The sequence below is a fragment of the Tiliqua scincoides genome, chromosome 14 (genome assembly GCF_035046505.1).
Source record: "Tiliqua scincoides isolate rTilSci1 chromosome 14, rTilSci1.hap2, whole genome shotgun sequence".
Taxonomy (NCBI): Eukaryota; Metazoa; Chordata; class Lepidosauria; order Squamata; family Scincidae; genus Tiliqua; species Tiliqua scincoides.
In genome coordinates this window covers 8,243,614-8,260,132 of record NC_089834.1, presented here as the reverse complement: position 1 = coordinate 8,260,132, position 16,519 = coordinate 8,243,614, and the positions used below count along the sequence as shown (strand labels likewise).

At 46.0% G+C, this 16,519-nt stretch overlaps 1 protein-coding gene across 2 annotated transcripts in view; it reads right to left on the bottom strand.

The window, feature by feature from the left end:
* The window catches only part of PPIL2 (peptidylprolyl isomerase like 2), a 62,825-nt gene that overhangs the window by 20,681 nt on the left and 25,625 nt on the right, over positions 1 to 16,519 (bottom strand). For both annotated transcript variants that reach the window (XM_066609857.1, XM_066609858.1), the window contains 4 exons: positions 9,917 to 9,992; positions 7,969 to 8,129; positions 6,889 to 6,964; positions 4,439 to 4,548 (listed from right to left, as the gene is read on the bottom strand). In XM_066609857.1, the coding sequence (XP_066465954.1) occupies positions 4,439 to 4,548; positions 6,889 to 6,964; positions 7,969 to 8,129; positions 9,917 to 9,992 (423 nt within the window). The remainder of the gene's footprint in view (positions 1 to 4,438; positions 4,549 to 6,888; positions 6,965 to 7,968; positions 8,130 to 9,916; positions 9,993 to 16,519) is intronic.

Genomic DNA, 16,519 nt, shown 5'->3' with positions numbered 1-16,519 from the left:
GTTGCAAGAATAAAAGAAAGGAGAAGACCCATGACCCAAGACCCTGAGCTCATGAATGAATGAATGAATGAATGAATGAATGAATGATGGTGTGAAGTGACAGAAAAGATTCCTCCCAAAGTCTTCTGCTCTTATTGGTGGACCTGGGGAAGGGAAGGTGGTTTATCTTGCTTTGCACTTTTGAAGGTGGCAGAAGCTGCATCTGTCCGATGAGCCCTCGGGTTTCCTCAAAGCAAGCTTTGTTCCTCCGCGAGTTACAGTCGGCCCAAGACACAGTTGTGGCAATAAACCATTTTGCAATGACTTTATTAAAGAGAAACTAAAAATGAAATTGGTTTGATGAGACGTGCCTGGAAGGAGACACAACCCCACCCTAACCTCCTCTAAACTTACAACAGAATGTTGGCAAGGGCAACAAGAACTTCTCTGCTTTGGAAATCATCTCTGGACTGCAGCTTAGCAAAGGAGGGCCACCATTTTCCTGCATTTTTCCTTCTCTAACTGGAAAGGTCTCCTTTCAAGCTATCAACTGGTTCCCATGGCCACTGCACACACCGTGCCAGGCGCATACACTCCGGCAGGTAAGCCGTCTCTTAGCAACATTACTAGGATGAAACACAGTTTAAAAAACACACACGCACCAAGAACATTTTGCTCCATCAGTAACACAAGCCAATTTCGTTCCTGCAGTGAGTGAAGAAAGAACAGTTTCATTTCTTCATGACCTAACTAACTATCCATTGCTTGGAAGTTCAGCTTTACTTCCACTAACAAAACAAAAAATCACCTTGCTTGATAGTATGTTATCAGCAAACTTCAGAAGCAAGAACACAGGCCACAAACACAAACCATTAATAAAAAAAATACTTGGCATTTGTATAGCATCTGAGTGTACAAAGCACTTCTCATGTATTCGTGATGCAATCTAAACAACTCCATATGGTGAACCACATATTATCCCCATATTGCAGATGGGGAAGACTGAGGCTGAGAGGGAGTGGTTTATCTAAGGCTACCGAAGGGTGCTGTATGAAGTGAGAAAGATGGGAGAAGATACAAGATCCCCCTCCAAAACTGTCACAGGAAAAAGGATATTTCCCTCCAAAGAGCTGAGCTGGGGGGAGAGGGAAGAACTAGCTGGCTTCTACCTTCCTCACTTTTATTTCACCAATAGGGTTTTGGTCATCCTTTGAATGACTGCAGAGCAATTTTCTCTCTCTGACCAAAAATAGTATTTATAAATGTAGGACTGCCCTTTGACACCATTCATTAGAACCACCCATTCCAATGGATTAATGGACTGGAAGAGGCAAGGATTTCCATATGCCCTGCCTACTTAGGAGGTATGCTTCACAACTGTACATGAGGATCTGCTCATGGTCACCAGAGACACCTCCCCCTATTAAATGGCCTTGCTGCAAACCTTCAGTTAAATGTGGTTCGCCCAGTTTTTAATGTGTTTTGAGACACCCTGATACGTGAGTGTCACCTTGGCACCTTTGAGAAATGTAAAATAACCGACTGCCAAATCAGCAGCAGAATGAATGGATCAAAACAAAAAGGAAAATACATTGCCCGCCAAACCCAGGTTGAGGCTTCTTTGAGCTTCGAGATGTGCATATAACCAGTATTTTGCTCCAGTGTCAACTATAAAGGGGTTTAACAGTTTGGACCCCCCCCCTTTCCAGAACATGCCATTGTTTACCCATGGGCATCACCGGATTGCAAGCCCACTGTGAAATTATGATTGCGATGAGTGGGGCCAGGCCACGCTCATTCTTTCACCGGGTTGGGACAGCATCAACAGACACTGCCCTTCTCTGCTTCACATGTTCACTGGCTCAACCGTGCATTTCTTCACATCCTTTCTCAACTGCCTTATTTCTATGAGCCCATGAACAGTTCCCATGTACCCCCAAACACTGCATGGCTTTTCTGTGCAAGCAAAAGTCTGCTTTAATTTGGCCGGATTCCGGGAGTGCAAATAAAGGAACAAAGCGGATGGCCTGTGTTTAAGCAGGGCTGTCCGTGGGCTGAGAGTGTACAATTCCACTACTCATCAGCTCTTGATCATGTATGGAGAGCCCTTTAAGACCCCCACTGACAGCAACGTACAAGGGATGAGCGGCCATGCTGGAAAAGTTACTCAGGAAGAGCCAAATGCCCAAAGACTGAAACGCAATGGCCAAAGAGACTACACAGGGTGCAGTTTATGTTGCAGCATTCAGCTCAGTAAGATGAGTCAAACAGTCTGGTCTCTGGTGCTCCTCCGAAAAACAACAGCCTCAACGCCCTCTGGCTTTCATCACCCCGTATCGGTGTTAATCAGAGAACAAAATACACAAGTATTAACTCACAACTGAGCCTCCCGAGAACCACCCCTGCACAACGTGATGCCGAAATGCTCGTGTCACCTGGCCACAACACTGCCAAGCCGTCGCACAGCAAATCAACCCTGAACATGCTGCCCGATGCCCCTCTGGCACGCGCAGGAGTAAAGAATGCTCCCCTTCCTCCTTCCACAGAGCAGCATGTTAGTGGGGAGTGAGGCTTGCCAGTTCTTCATTTCTACCCCCCTCTTAAGCACCCACAGGGCTTCCTTTGTGCCGGCAAGGACATGATCTCATTCTCTTGCCGTGTTGTGGTGGTTCTATTACAGTCTCACCACAAAACAGTAGGCCATGCTCCCACAGGAAAAAGCAAAAGTGCTGCTGATCTTAGGGAGAGGGGGGCACACTGCTGCACTGGGAAATTTTCAACCCACGGTTGACACTAAGGAGCTGAAAAAGGTACTCCATGGAGGGCGCTAACAATTAGCATTACAGCCATATCTGCAAATCCAGTATCCATGGTCCTCCACACCCCCCTGCGTCCATTACCTTTGTTATCTTTTTTGCAGTCGCACTAAACAAAAACAGCTCTTCCTTTTACCAAAAGCTTTCAAGCTTATAGGGAGACAAGCAGGCAGGCAGCCTGAATGCTAGAGAAGACTACATGAACGTTAACAGGAAGCAAAAAGCAACTGTAAAGACAATACTGAAGGTAATGGGGGCATGGGGCTCACATATATAGGGTTCTACCTTATCTGTGGTTTCTAGTATCCGCGGGGGGGGGGGTGTATTGGAATCGCGAGGAGGTAAGATCTGGCGAGGAGGTAGGATGTGGTGTCAGCAGTGGCCCCTTTAAGGGTAAGGCCTGGGCATCCAGCAGAGTGTGCTGCACAGCTGCAGCCACTTGAAGGCAATAGGGCCCTCAGGGATATAAGGACCACCTGAGGCAGGAAGGGGGTGTGGGTTGGAGAAGGAAGAAAAGCTTGAGGAGAGACTGGAGAAATTGATGAATGGACTTTGGAGACACTGGTGTTTGGTGTGTGGCTGTTGTGCCCAAGACCTGCTGAAGACCAAGGGTCTGCTGTAGTGGCGGGAGGCTGCTGGCAGGAGAGAGGACCTCTGCAGGTTGAACAGGCGAGCTACCCTGGAGGTGGGGTCCAGCAGGACTGCAGGGCAGAACCAGGGTCATTTGTTGGGAGAAAGAAAGGGAGCTAATTTGCTTAAAGTGGGCATAATTCTCCAGGCAGAGCTTGGCCTTGGAATCTGGCAAAACAGGGGGGGGGGGGGAATGAATCACCCACAGACACAAGGGGATGCCTGTATTAAAAGTTCCTTCCCAGAGATACCCTCAGGGAGTGGGGGTTTCCATGCAGATGGCTCCAGCTCCAATCCCTGGCAACTCCAATTAGGTCAAGGGAAGGAGGAGGCAGGAGATAGTCCCTCTTTCATCTCCCCTCTTGCTACAATGGGCATTTTGAAATGAAACAATAGCTACTGAACTGACAAGACAACCTAGGCAATTGTCACAAGCCAGGCCCAATACTTGTAGGCGACAATAAAGTAGCTCAAGGTGTCTGGCATGTAACAGAATAACCCCTGCTAGCTGAGTAAAGAGGCACCCTTTTAAGCAGATCACAGGAAGTTGGCCTTCTACTGAGTCAGAGACCAGAGGTCCATCTAGCTCAGCACTGTCAACACATTCTGGCTGCAGCTCTCCAAGGTTTCAGACAGGATTTTCCCCCAGACCTACCTGGACACGCTGCCAGGGATTGCTCTCAGGACCTTCCATGTGGAAAGCAGGGGCTCCACCACTCAGTCCCTTCCTGCTACAGGGATGGCTGACAAACCATTGTCCTTACCTAGCCCAGCATCTTCCCAGTGGCTGTTTGCCGGTGTATCCCGGACATGGTGTTTTGTTTTGTAAAAAAAAACCCTTTGGGGACAGAGTAAAACGTGCTTTCATTCCCCGATTTTGATTGACCGGGCTACGTTAACCACATTGCGACACACCTGGTTGGAGACTGTTATCATAATAAACAATACAGGAGAAAAAGGAACTGAAAAAAGAGACCTGAGAACTCTGCAGTGGTTATGCCAACGTACCGTACCATGTCACAATGCAACTCCAGGTTGAGGTCCCCTTTGTTGGTGTGCAGCCGGACGTAACCTTTCTTCTTCTTCACATACTGATATCGCACAACGTCGTCATCAATGGCCGCTACCCGCAAGGCAAAAGAAGGAGAAATGAATGTTCCTCAAACTGTTTTTGCTGTCCTGTACTAGCTGCCTGCTGACATAAGCGAGTAGAAACCATTAAAAATGACATCCAGTCCCTTTGATTCCAGCTCACAAGAGACTGGGCAAGTTCACGGAAGACAAGTGTATCAATGGCTACTAGCCAAGATGACTACGTGCTACCACCAGTATGAATACGAGGGGAAGAAAGGGCAAGAGGGAGAGAAGCATGCCTTTCTCTCCCTTCTTGCGGGACTCCCAAGGACAACTAACCTCACCTCACTGCTGAACAAGATAAGTCTTGAGGCCTGACCCAACAGGGCTTTTCTTATGTCCTCCTGGTGCTCAGAGCATAATTTCACTTTTGTCCCATGTCATTTTCTTTTCCAAAAGTCACAATTATTCTGATCTAGCCACACTACTTGGATTTTGAAGCACCAAGTAACAAGGTACAGCTAAACATAGTAATTTCTCCTTAACCATGGGGATCCAATTCAAGCCTGAGCATTCCAAGAGAATTAACTTGCAGGTCGAAAAAGTAGTAAAAGGTACCCTTTGGGGTATGACTCTCCTCTTGCAAAGTGAAGAAATAAGTCAGGCTTCCTTCTGACATGGTGTATTTGGAAATAATAAGTAAAGTCAGCCCAAGGCCAAGCGTCACCCCTTAACCCAACAGCACATTCTAACTGCCTCCACCATCACCTCCCTTCCTCCTCCTCCTCCTCCTCCCTTGATTCAAAAAGGAAGAGGCAGCATTGAGTAGAGGAGAGCAGTGGGCTAGAGTGTTTAGCTCAGACATTCTAGCCAATCACTCTCCTTCCTTCCGTACAATTCAGGTAGCAGGAGGAGGAGAGGCAGGTGTTGCCTGCGGCAATTCAGGTGAGCATATCACAAAATGTCCCTCTAAATCAGTGTTCTTCAACCTTGGGGTCAGGACCCCCATGAGGTTGCAAAGCCTCACTTGTGGCTTCACAGCAACTATGGGAATATCATCATCATCATCATCATCATCATCATACTTTATTTTTACCCCGCCTTTCTCCCCGAAGGGACTCAAGGCGGCTTACAAAACAAGGTTAAAACAGTTAAAAACATAATTTAAAAGCAGATAAAAACATAACATATCATAAAAACAGTAGTCAGATAAGATCATAGGGCAGCAAATTAGAAAAGGATCAGGCCTGGGAACAGATGTTTAAAAAAAATGTTAAGAGATGTTAAAAGATGTTAAAAAGGCCAGGAAGAAGGCTTGTCTAAACAGAAGGGTCTTCAGGCCTCGCCGGAAAGTTACAAGAGAAGGAGCAGTTCTTAAGTCAAGGGGAAGGGAATTCCATAGGGAATAACGCTAAAGACCTCTGGACTTGAGCACCTTCAGGTCAAGGGGGAGGAATCTAATGTACCCCTTCAGATAACAGGAGATTGTGTCCCAACCCTGCTCAAGTTCTTAGCAATTGTTCTTAGTTAATTGTGTCTAACCCCTGCTAATTGGGTAAGAAGCACTTTTTCAAGTGGGTGCTCCTTTTTTTAGCAGGGGGAGAGTAACTGGCCCACCTCACCCCAGCACTGTCTGTTCTACTGGTTGTCTGCTGGTATTCATTTGCATCTTTTTAGATTGTGAGCCCTTTTGGGACAGGGAGCCATTTAGTTATTTGATTTTTTTCTCTGTAAACCGCTTTGTGAACTTTAGTTGAAAAGCGGTATATAAATACTGTTAATAATAATAATAATAATAATAATAATAATTGTGCTAAAATAGCTTTCACTAATGCCAGGCTTCACGGTAACTTTTTTCTGTTCACTCTAATAAGAATATTTGGCTACAGTGAACAGGGCTAGGAGAGCATTATGGGGATGGGGAGTGGGCCACAGTGGGGGTGGGTAGAGAGGGTCCCGGGAGGGGGCCAGGATCGACAGTGGGATCCCCAGTCTCATTATTTATGTACTGGGGTCGTGGAACAAAAAAAAAAAAAGTTGAAGACCTCTGCTCTAAATAATCAACACTGAATGTTTCTATAATTCCGGGTGCGTTTCTCAGTGTTATGTTAATACTGTTTTATTGCATGTCCTTACTCTGATTCTTTTACCTTGCTCAGGTCCCCCTCTTTGCCTGTTAATGCATAATGGTCCACTCTTCTTCCTTCTCTCTCCCCCCATCTTCCCACCCCCCACTCATTTCAAACAAGCCCGTCTCTTCTCTTTATCATCTTCCCTTCAGCTTTGATATTCTCATAAAGCTCTCAAAGAGCTTTTTGTTCATATCACCCACAAATGTACCCTTCTGTGTGATTCTTTTATCATAGCCCAGGAGAGGAACTGACTGTACCTGCTTCATGCATGGTTTCAGGAGTCATGGCGGTGGAGGTGAAGGACGCACTCACCCTGCCCGTGGAATAGTGGGCCTGTTTCACAAGAACAACAACAAAAAAAAAGATATTTATTCATTTGTTTAAAGGTCTCTCTATCCAACTTTCCTACTTAAAATACTCAGTTCACAACATAAATCGTATCAGCAATAAAAACCACAAGCTAACGTTTTGTAAAACGATTTGAAATTTTAAAACAATATTTAATACAAATATCCTCAAAGATATTAATATATATCAGGGGTGGCTAAGCAGCTTGTGAGCCACATTATGCAACTCTTCGATGCATAACGTGCGGCTGGCAGAAATATGTTGGCCGAGCTCTTTTCTGCATCACAATTAATAATAAAAGGTAAATAAATTTTTCAAGCTTTATGACTATTTACCATATATAATCTGAGAGTCCACTGAAAACACCTAAATTTAATGTTCACGGTGAGTAAATATTTAACAATTCAAATGCTTCTTAAGTATTGCGACTCTCAGACTTAAAATTTATCATATGTGGCTCTTATATTAGCCAAGTTTGGCCACCCCCAATATATATCTTTTAGCATAAATACGCGCTAAATAAAGTCATTAAATGTGAGCATGATTAAAAAGCGCATCACTGTTCTAAATGGACACACTTAAGTGGCACTCCTTCCCCCCACCATCCCGCCCCCACCCTCCTCTCCCTAGCCATTTGAAAAGGCGGAAACGGTGGCAGTAGAAAGAGGGGCTGCCAATCTCCTCTGCTCATTCAATCCTCCCTGCTTTGCCCTCTGCCTTTTCATGAGGACGGGCCTGAACTATCCGCCCACTTTGGCTATTTTTTTTATCTGGGTCTTTTCTAGCATACACTGCACATCCTGACAGCACACCTACCAACAAACCGCGGGCCAAAGCCTCACCGATCAAAAGCTTTTGGAAAACCATGATTAGTCGGGCTGGTTCCCTGCTGACAGTCCATTCAGCGTCCCTTTTCTAAGCGGAAAGTCCTTTTCACGGTGCTCGACACCCAGTCCGAACTGGCCCTTTGATCAACAAAATCAACTTACTGCATTCAGCTTATCCACTTTCTTCTTCTCAGGAGCCTTCATGGTGGCTGCCAGAACTTCGTCCCCTTTGAACTCCTTGTACAGTTCTGATAATGTCTCCCGCGTCTCGACATTGGTCGCTTTCAGGTAATAAGTTGGGTCTGATTTTGCTTTTTCCTCATCTGCAAAGCAATAGAAGGATACCTTTACATAACGGGCTCTTGGATCCAAGGTGTCTTGTCCCCTCTCTGACTATCACTGCTAAATAAAAAGGCATGTATTTTTTTTGCTCCTAAAGAAACAGCGGCAGCGCCAAAAAAAAACACAATAAATATACATTTGTCCCCCTGTATTCGTGGGGGATGTTTCTGCTGCTACTGCAGATACAATTTTGCTCTGCACAAGCCCTCCAAACTGCTTCCTCTTCATGACCGCCTGTTAGTGCTTGCCCTCCAAACCACTTCCTGTTCACGTTTGCTTGTTAGCTAACAAGGGCCAGCGCAATCAAACAGGCACAAAGAGGAAGCTGTTTGGACAACTGCAACCACTATCCCTACAAGGGTCTCTAAACCTTTCGGCCGAAGGGCTGCATCAAACATCTGGCACGGTGTTGAGGGCCGGAAAAAAAAATTAAATATAAAATTTAAATATATACATTAGAGATGGAACTTAGATGAATGACTGAAATGAATGAATAAATGGGTTCAAATGTCCAGGATTTCTCCAAACACCAACACAGCCCAAGAAATAAACCACACACTTAAATGGACTCCCACTGCCCCATCCCACAAGCACAACTCTGGTTGTATTTGGTCAACTGGGGCAGAGTCTCTCAGGGGTCACGGGCCAGATAGAGGCACTTCGCGGGCCGCATCTGGCCCCTGGGCCAGGATTTGGAGACCTCTGCTCTAGGAGACAGGCAGTACAGCACAGGACACAGTGACAGGAGGGCAAACAAAGATCATGAGTGTGAAGTTGTGAGCCGTGGACAACTGAAACAGTGGAAAGAGTGCATGTGTGTAACAGACAAAGTAGTAAGTGATGTCTAAGGGAGATATTTCTCCTTTGCTACCTGGACAAAATTTTTAAAAAGTGTTGGATCTTTAACATTTAACATAAGAAGGGCAACCGTCCCTTTTCATCCCAGCAGACAGTCATAGCAGCATCAGACTCATACTGAGTCAGCCCATCGACCCATCTAGCTCAAAACTGTCAACCCAGACTGGCAGCAGCTCTTAAACATTTGAATCAGAAATGCGCCTCTGCCCTCCTTGCCAGAGACTGAACCTGGGACCGTGGAACGTGGCATGTTAACCAAAACACCAAAAACGTCATAACATCTCATGCCAGACCTTCAAAGCAAACCTCTTTATATTTCACATTAATCCTCCAATTTCTATTTACTCAGCAACAACCAAAACTAATTTAACAGAATTTATGCATTCTGTGTAACATCCAGGCTGAAGAAGAAATCTGATCAGTCCAAAATCTTGCTCACTGCTTCGCCACATTTAAGTTGCTCCAAATGATCGATTGGTTAGACCAGGGGTGTGAAACACATTTCATATAGAGGGCCATATGGCTTTCATGATGCCTGCTGAAGGCTGGAAGTGATGTCATTAAGCAGGTCATGACATAAAAGCAGTTTTGCTCACCTAGGAATTCATTAGCTACAAACAAAAGAGAAAAATAGGCAAGTCTTGATCCTACTTTCAAGATATGAGGCAGCCCAATTATCATGTGGGCTGCCCTTTCAGCAGTGACACCTCACTACAACTTAGCAGCTGAGAGCAGCTGATGGTTTTGCTAGGAGAGGCTGAGAGTCGGATAAAGAGCTTTCTCAGGCTGCATCTGGTCCCCCCGGGCCTTATGTTTGACACCCCAGGGTTAGACAGACAAAGGATGCTGCTTCTGCTGATATTTGGTTAATTTGCTTTTCATTAGGTTATTAGGCTTTCATCCGTCTTACCTGGATCAGTCAATTTCAAGTTGTTCTTTACATGGAAAAAGCTGGAGACATTAAATTTGTCCAAATTAGTTGGATCCTAGACAGAGAGCGAGAGAGAGAGAGAACAAACCTGAGTGCAGTGGTTTGTAAATGTTAACCATTTTAAACGGGCAAGTTGAACTGGGGGGAAAGGGGTCCAAGCTAACTTGAAGTTCAGACATATATGGAGTAGTTCAGAACTGCTTTTAAAGATGGTCTCCCTTTCGACAACATTACTTAGCTTGCTGATGGCCACCTAAGAACATAAGAACAGCCCCACTGGATCAGGCCATAGACCCATCTAGTCCAGCTTCCTGTATCTCACAGCAGCCCACCAAATGCCCCAGGGAACACACCAGACAACAAGACGACCTGCAAGGCCTCCTGGGAATTGTAGTTTAAGAACATAAGAACAGCCCCACTGGATCAGGCCAAAGGCCCATCTAGTCCAGCTTCCTGTATCTCACAGCGGCCCACCAAATGCTCCAGGGAGCACACCAGATAACAAGAGACCTCATCCTGGTGCCCTCCCTTGCATCTGGCATTCTGACATAACCCATTTCTAAAATCAGGAGGTTGCACATGCACATCATGGCTTGTACCCCATAATGGATTTTTCCTCCAGAAACTTGTCCAATCCCCTTTTAAAGGTGTCTAGGCTAGATGCCAGCACCACATCCTGTGGCAAGGAGTTCCACAGACCAACCACATGCTGAGTAAAGAAACTCACCTAGTGAGTTCACCTAGAAACTCAACTAGTGAGTTCACTGCAGAAGCAAGATTCAAATCAAATTCAAATTTTTAATTTGATTGTTAGCCACCTTGGGTGCCCTTCGGGGAGAAAGGCGGAATACAAATCCAATAAATAAATAAATAAATCAGAGGGTTTCAGATTAACGGTTCCAGCTAGCCATGGCTTGCTCAGCATCAAGAGCTGAAACCAAGACAGGAATTCAGGAAGAGTTAGTTAGTTGGTAACCTTCAGTCTCGGAAGCCTATGGTATTGCGCTCTGAATGGTGGTCCTGGAACAGCATCTAGTGTGGCTGAAAAGGTCGATTCAGGAGTGACAATCGCTACCACACTGGGAGCAAGTGTAGTGTGTCCCTGGTCTGTCTCCCTGGCTATGAGCCTTCCTTCTTTGCCTCTCTGCCTCAGTCTATTGGCCAAGTGTCTCTTCAAACTGGGAGAGGCCATGCTGCGCAGCCTGCCTCCAAGTGGGACGCTCAGAGGCCAAGATAGTAATCATAGGGAAGATAGTAATCCCAAGGGAAATAATGTATGCAGTGGCATCACTAGGGTGTGTGCCACCCATTGTGAGAGGCCAGCGCGTGACCCCTATGATGGACCTTCTCCCAGCATGTGGGGCAACACCCTGGGAGGTGGGTGTGGTGATGTACCATTGACCCACCCCCACTGGTTTTTAGCTATAACTTTTGATAGAAGAGAGATATTTCAACGCACTATGTTTCATTACATTCTGCATGAAATTACGCATCGATTGATATATAACATGATGGTATTATTTGAAAGTTCCAGGTTTCAAAAATTTTTGGCCAGTAGTGGTGTTGCACCCCTGCGCAATCCGCGCCCCCCTTGTTGACACCACTGAATGAATGCCCTGCTTCAAACTCTGGGGAGTAAACAGGCAGATTTCATTCAAGTATTTTTCAACAACTTAGAAATGGGCTATGTCAGAATGCCAGATGCAAGGGAGGGCACCAAGATGCAGGTCTCTTGTTATCTGGTGTGCTCCCTGGGGCATTTGGTGGGCCGCTGTGAGATACAGGAAGCTGGACTGGATGGGCCTATGGCCTGATCCAGTGGGGCTGTTCTTATGTTCTTAACTACAATTCCCAGGAGGCCTTGCAGGTCTCTTGTTATCTGGTGTGCTCCCTGGGGCATTTGGTGGGCTGCTGTGAGATACAGGAAGCTGGACTGGATGGGCCTATGGCCTGATCCAGCGGGGCTGTTCTTATGCTCTTATAACTTAAGGTGCTGTGCACCTTGTACAGCACAGCGACTAAAAGATCCGGTTGCAAACTGGGAGACTCTCCCAGTTCAGATCTCACTTCTACCATGAATCTATTAAATGGCCTTCCGCCAGCTGCTCCTTCTCAGAATCAGTCTTCCCCATCTGCAAAATGGGAATATTACTACTGACTCAGTGTACAAGGTTGCTATACAGGGAACACCCAGATGCAAACGACTTTGCACACTTATTTAATACTTTTTTGTCTTTCCAGAACAAGCAGTCTCTTAAAAACCAGTCACTTGTCATTCTGGGGGGAAAAATCAACATGATGAAACTTGAAGCAAGATTGCTCCAAAATGAAATATAATTTTTTTTTTGAGGCATAAAAATCTCATGCCGAAGCAGAAAGAACACACAATGGCTCCATCCAAAAGTCGCACGGAGAGAGCTGTTTAATACGAATGTAGATTGTGTAGCCCCCAATGAATGCAGCATTGTGGCTTCAGATAAGAAACCTTCCAATATTCCATCACCACCAACTCACTACGGAGAGCCAATAACTCCATCTCTCATTAAATGATATAATTATGCCTTTCATTCATCCCTGAAATTGTTTGCTTCCGCTAGTGAATAAATCTTGATTTTATTGTTGGCAGTAAAACCAGGAGAAATTTATGGAGCCAACCGGAGGGTTCGTGCACCCAAATGACAAATCCTCTACCTCCCTTTCCTTTTCTGTTCTCTTCCATTTTAAAGACACTTCTTTGTTATGGCCGAGTTTGCCTCCCAGTTCTTGCGGTAGCAGGGGAAAAAGAACTGGGAGGCAAACTCAGCCATAATATTCAACAGAAGAAAGTAAGTTTTCCTAACTCAGAATCTTGTTGGCATCCTTCAGTCTCGGAAGACTATGGTGTCACGCTCTGAATGGTGGTTCTGGAACAGAGTGTCCTCTCCAGTACGCGAAGTCTGGGTAAAGTAGGTATGGAGGATAGGCTGTTACCCATGCAGCAAATCCCCCCTCTCCACGTCTCTGAAATGGTCCAATGGAAAGGCAGAGGCCAATACAGTTGGTTCCAGCGGCGTCGCAGGAGTTGCCAGAACATGACTGTGTTCAGCCATGAACTGCCTCAGGGACTCCGGCTCCGGATTTTGCCTCGAGGTTGACTCCTGAAGCCTTTTCCATAACTGGATGTAGCCACAAGGCAGTGGAGGTTTGGGATCAGAGTTTTCTTTCTCTCAGATGAGCTGCCTTCCCAGGCTGACGAGCCCCATCTACCCGGTGGCTGTTTAGTCGCCTCTTACGACAAGTACAGCCAAACTGAGGGCCTATTCTTATCCCCAGCCCCCAGGGGAAAACTCAGAATAGGAAAAACAAAAACAGAGCAGGCATTTGGGAAGATGGCAAAACCAGCCTCTGAGCTTGGGGAAAAAAAGACGGGGTCGGAAGTTGGTTGGGACTTCTCTTCCCGCAGAGACCCTTTTCTTTCCCACCCCCCCAAACTTTCTGGTGCTGCCATTCAGCACTGGGACACCTGTGGCAGAAAAGCCCTGCACTGAGCCACTCTCCCCCCCCCATTGATGCCACCTGCCATAATGCACTCAGTGCAACCACTGCCACTGGTTTGATTGGGTAGGGACTTCTGCCTGGTCAACCCACCCATAACCACAAACAGACCACTCCTGCATGAATATGGGCGCAATCCTAACCAACTTTCCAGCACTGACATAGCTGTGCCAATGTGGCGTGCGCTGCATCCTGCAGTGGGGAGGTAGTCAAGGGGGCCTCCTCAAGCTAAGGGCATGTTCGTTACCTTACCTTGGGGGCTGCATTGCGGCTAAGTCAGTGCTGGAAAGTTGGTTAGGATTGCGCCCTGTGTCTTAGAGTTATCTAAGTCTGTGTTCATCTTATATTGGGCAAGCTAGCAAACCAACAAGATGGCACACGAACAGGGTAAACCATCAACGCGAAGCACAAATTATTTTGGGAAAATGGGACAAGTTGGCCCCGGGAATTCCAACCATACAATTTCATCAACAGTCTTAAGTAGGGAATGTAACAGCACAATCCTGCACATGTCTATTCAGAAGCAAGTCTCAGTGAAATTGATGGGACCTCTTCTCAAGATAGCCTGTATGGACTGCAGCCTAAACCAAAGAGAAGAGAATATACATTCACTTCCTTTGTTTGCTTCCTTGCAATACAGAGTCATCCTTTCATGCCAGGCAGTCTCTAGCCCCCTTGAAAACAAAGACACCCCCCCCCCATTCCAGATGGGTGGACTCCATTCACTCCCTGGTCCTCTTTTCTCCCTCTCTCGATCCTCAGCTGCCCTGCTAAAGCACTGTCCTTACGCTCCTTTTCATCTCTCCTTCACTGAGCCCAAGCTCCGAAGAGAACCTTGGTGCACCTCGATCCGGTTTCCTTCGCTCACCCGGCAGAGTCTTGGCACTGCCTCCCCCACTGCAGGCCTGAGCAGGGGTGTCAAACCAAAGGAAAAGGCACCTCAACAGAGGCACAACTGATGCCTAGCCATGCTCCACAGTTTTCACCACCCATGCACTCAGCTGGTGCCAGACAAGAGTGGACCACCAGGAAGTTCATTTCATGGGAAGAAGGCAGCTATCACAAGAGGTACATCCCCACTGCCCAAGTACACCCAATCTTCCTTTCGTTTTCCCTCCTGACTTGCATTCCCAGTCGGCTATCTCCCTAGATCTTCCCCTCTGTCCCTCTCTCAGCATTCTCAGTTGACTCCTTTCTCCCTCTTGGCCCGCCATCGACACCTTGCATCAACTGTTAAGTTTTACTCGCCCATTAGCTGTTTACGCTTCTCCAGTCGCTTAGTCTTTACAGGGTCCCAGCCATGTTTTATTTTCACTGGGAATTCAGCTTTACAATCATTAGCAGTTAAGTGTTTGGATCAGTCTTCTTTATGCATCAGCATTCTCTACAGCTCTGTGTAACATTCACAGCTGTAAACTTTGTATGCCATTTCCTTCCCCTCTATTGAATTAATTCCCCTCAATAAACTGAATCTTGTTCATTATGCTGAATTATCAGATAAATACTGTGCGCTCTCGTGATCCCCCTATCCTTTTCCTGCTACCAGTCTGTGCAGTGCATTCACACGAGCTATTGTTCAAGATGTAAACGTTCTGATTGTGCAGGGGTCCACATGTCACCAGAGCATCAGTGTTAATAATGCATATGTGGATAAATAGGCCAATGAAGGTGAAATAAACCAGGCAAAACAGGGGCAGGGGGTTGACTAAATGTACCAACAAACAAAACAGAATAATTGCCTTCCTTAGTGGGAAAGCCTTTAAAGCAGTGGTTCTCACACATTTAGCACCGGGACCCACCGGAACAGAATAAGAATCTGTCGGGACCCACCAGAAGTGATGTCATGACCGGAAGTGACATCATCAAGCAGGAAAATTTTTAACAATCCTAGGCTGCAATCATACCCACACTTACCCAGGAGTAAGTTTCCTTTACTATCATTGTTCAAAGAATATACATAGTAGTTTGTTAAAAGTACAGGTCTATAACATTTCCCCAAATGCAGTCACATATCAAGTCTAATATATTAAAAATAAAATATTGAAATGACTGGGGAGCCACCTGAAATTGTCTCGCGACCCATCTAGTGGGTCCTGACCCACAGTTTGAGAAACACTGCTTTAAAGGTTTGAAAAGAGTTCAGTGGGAGACTGTATGAGTGCCAGTAATGCCACTCCCAGCAAAGGAGGGCAACAGATGCCAAGTGACTATAGGATCTGATTCTAATACGCATGGCTAAATAAAAAGCTAGTTGTGCAGTTTCACAAAGGTAACCAAGAATCTAAACTTGCAAGCAGCCTTGGTGCGTCAGACCAAAGGTCAGTCTTCTTCAGCATCCCACTTCTCACACCAGAGACCTCATTCTGGTGCATGTGCAACCTCCTGATTTTAGAAATGGGCTATGTCAGAATGCCAGGTGCAAGGGAGGGCACCAGGATGAGGTCTCTCGTTATCTGGTGTGCTCCCTGGGGCATTTGGTGGGCCGCTGTGAGACAGCAAGCTGGACTAGATGGGCCTATGGCCCGATCCAGTGGGGCTGTTCTTATGTTCTAAGTCTGGGGCATTTGCCCCATTCCATCAATGGGAGGTCTGCTAATGGGTCACCAGGTCATCAATCCCTATAGTTGCCATTTGCTCCAAAAGGGGACATTTTTGTAGTTTTCTGTTTTGTTTTGTTGCAAATATGTGACATTAAAGGAAAACCTTATGTCTGGGCAGTAGAGTCTCTGCTAGTAGGGCACCACAGTCTCTAAAAAGTTTGGGAACATTAGGTTAAGGCAAACAGGCCAAGACATCTGTGTGTATTGAGCTCGTTCACCCAGGTTCCTACAATAAAAAAAAAGATTATCTCCTCTCTCCAGTAAAGCTTTTAGCAATAATATATTAAATCAGAATGGATTTTTTGAACATTTTGAAGAAAATATTCCGTTTTCCATACTGATGGCACAAACACATTTCTCTCTCTCTCTGTTCAGCAACTTTTTAAAAACACTTGTTGAGATCCCTTGGGGGACACACAAATACCACCCCGCAAAAGCTTAAAAAAGC